Raw genomic sequence first — 1522 nt, forward strand, 5'->3', positions numbered from 1 at the left:
CTGTACGGGTATAGCACGCTCTCGGATTTATAGAACATTGGTTCTGAGGTCGCCTCCTCCCTACGTAAAGCAAATAGATGGAGGCCACTTCAGATAACCCAGCTGCCACAAATCACGGTGCCGATACTAAAACATAACTACTAGGAGGGCAAGGGACTTTTAGGAGGGGCCAACTACGCCCAAATTTTAATTTACCTCGCCCTATCTCCCCCATGTTTCTCATTTGCCTTCTTTCCTCATCATGTTCTGTTTCAGTAGTCTTACCAACAGGTCATTCCTCTCCAACAGGCCACTCCTCACCAAAAGGTCATTCCTCACAAACAGGTAATTCCTTACCAGCAGGTTATTCCTCACCAAGAGGTCACTCTTTATCAATTGGTCATTCCTCACCACCTGGTTATTCCTCACCAAGAGGTCATTCCTTACCAACAGGTCACGTATCACCAACAGGTCATTCCTCACCAGCAGGTCATTTCTTACCAACAGGTCATTCCCCACCAGCAGATCATTCATCACCAACAGGTCACTCTTCGCCAACAGGTCATTCCTCACCAACAGGTTACTTCTCACCATCAGGTCATTCCTCACCAACAGGCCACTCTTCAGCAACGGTCACTCCTCACCAACAGGCCACTCCTCACCAAAAGGTCATTCCTCACCAACAGGTAATTCCTTACCAGCAGGTTACTCCTCACCAAGAGGTCACTCCTTATCAATTGCTCATTCCTCACCACCTGGTTATTCCTCACCAAGAGGTCATTCCTCACCAGCCGGTCATTTCTTACCAACAGGTCATTCCTCACCAGCAGGTCATTCATCACCAACAGGTCACTCCTCACCAACAGGTCATTCCTCACCAACAGGTCACTTCTCACCATCAGGTCATTCCTCACCAACAGGTCACTCTTCAGCAACGGTCACTCCTCACCAACAGTCATTCCTCACCAACAGGTCACTCCCCACCAACAGGTCAGTCCTCAACAAGAGATCATTCCTCACCAGCAGGTCACTTCTCACCATCAGGTCATTCCTCATCAACAGGTCACTCTTCAGCAACGGTCACTCCTCACCAACAGGCCACTCCTCACTAAAAAGGTCATTCCTCACCAACAGCTAATTCCTTACCAGCAGGTTATTCCTCACCATGAGGTCACTCCTTATCAATTGCTCATTCCTCACCACCTGGTTATTCCTCACCAAGAGGTCATTCTTCACCAGCAGGTCATTTCTTACCAAGAGGTCATTCCTCACCAGCAGGTCATTCATCACCAACAGGTCACTCTTCACCAACAGGTCATTCCTCACCAACAGGTCACTTCTCACCATCAGGTCATTCCTCACCAACAGGTCACTCTTCAGCAATGGTCACTCCTCACCAACAGTCATTCCTCACCAACAGGTCACTCCCCACCAACAGGTAAGTCCTCAACAAGAGATCATTCCTCACCAGCAGGTCACTTCTCACCATCAGGTCATTCCTCACCAACGGGTCACTCTTCAGCAACGGTCACTCCTCGCCAAC

The 1522-nt window shown here is 49.1% G+C and overlaps 1 protein-coding gene across 1 annotated transcript; it reads left to right on the forward strand.

The window, feature by feature from the left end:
- The first annotated feature begins 212 nt into the window (after nt 1–212).
- LOC136837572 (uncharacterized) lies at nt 213–1091 on the forward strand. The gene has a single exon (XM_067102449.1). It carries the CDS (start codon nt 213–215, stop codon nt 1089–1091), a length of 879 nt encoding a protein of 292 aa, XP_066958550.1.
- Nucleotides 1092–1522: the final 431 nt, after the last annotated feature.

Source organism: Macrobrachium rosenbergii, chromosome 59, assembly GCF_040412425.1.
Source record: "Macrobrachium rosenbergii isolate ZJJX-2024 chromosome 59, ASM4041242v1, whole genome shotgun sequence".
NCBI lineage: Eukaryota > Metazoa > Arthropoda > Malacostraca > Decapoda > Palaemonidae > Macrobrachium > Macrobrachium rosenbergii.

Bases quoted from the DNA above. Each gene is read 5' to 3' on its own strand.
- LOC136837572 (XM_067102449.1), top strand. From the start codon at position 213: ATGTTTCTCATTTGCCTTCTTTCCTCATCATGTTCTGTTTCAGTAGTC.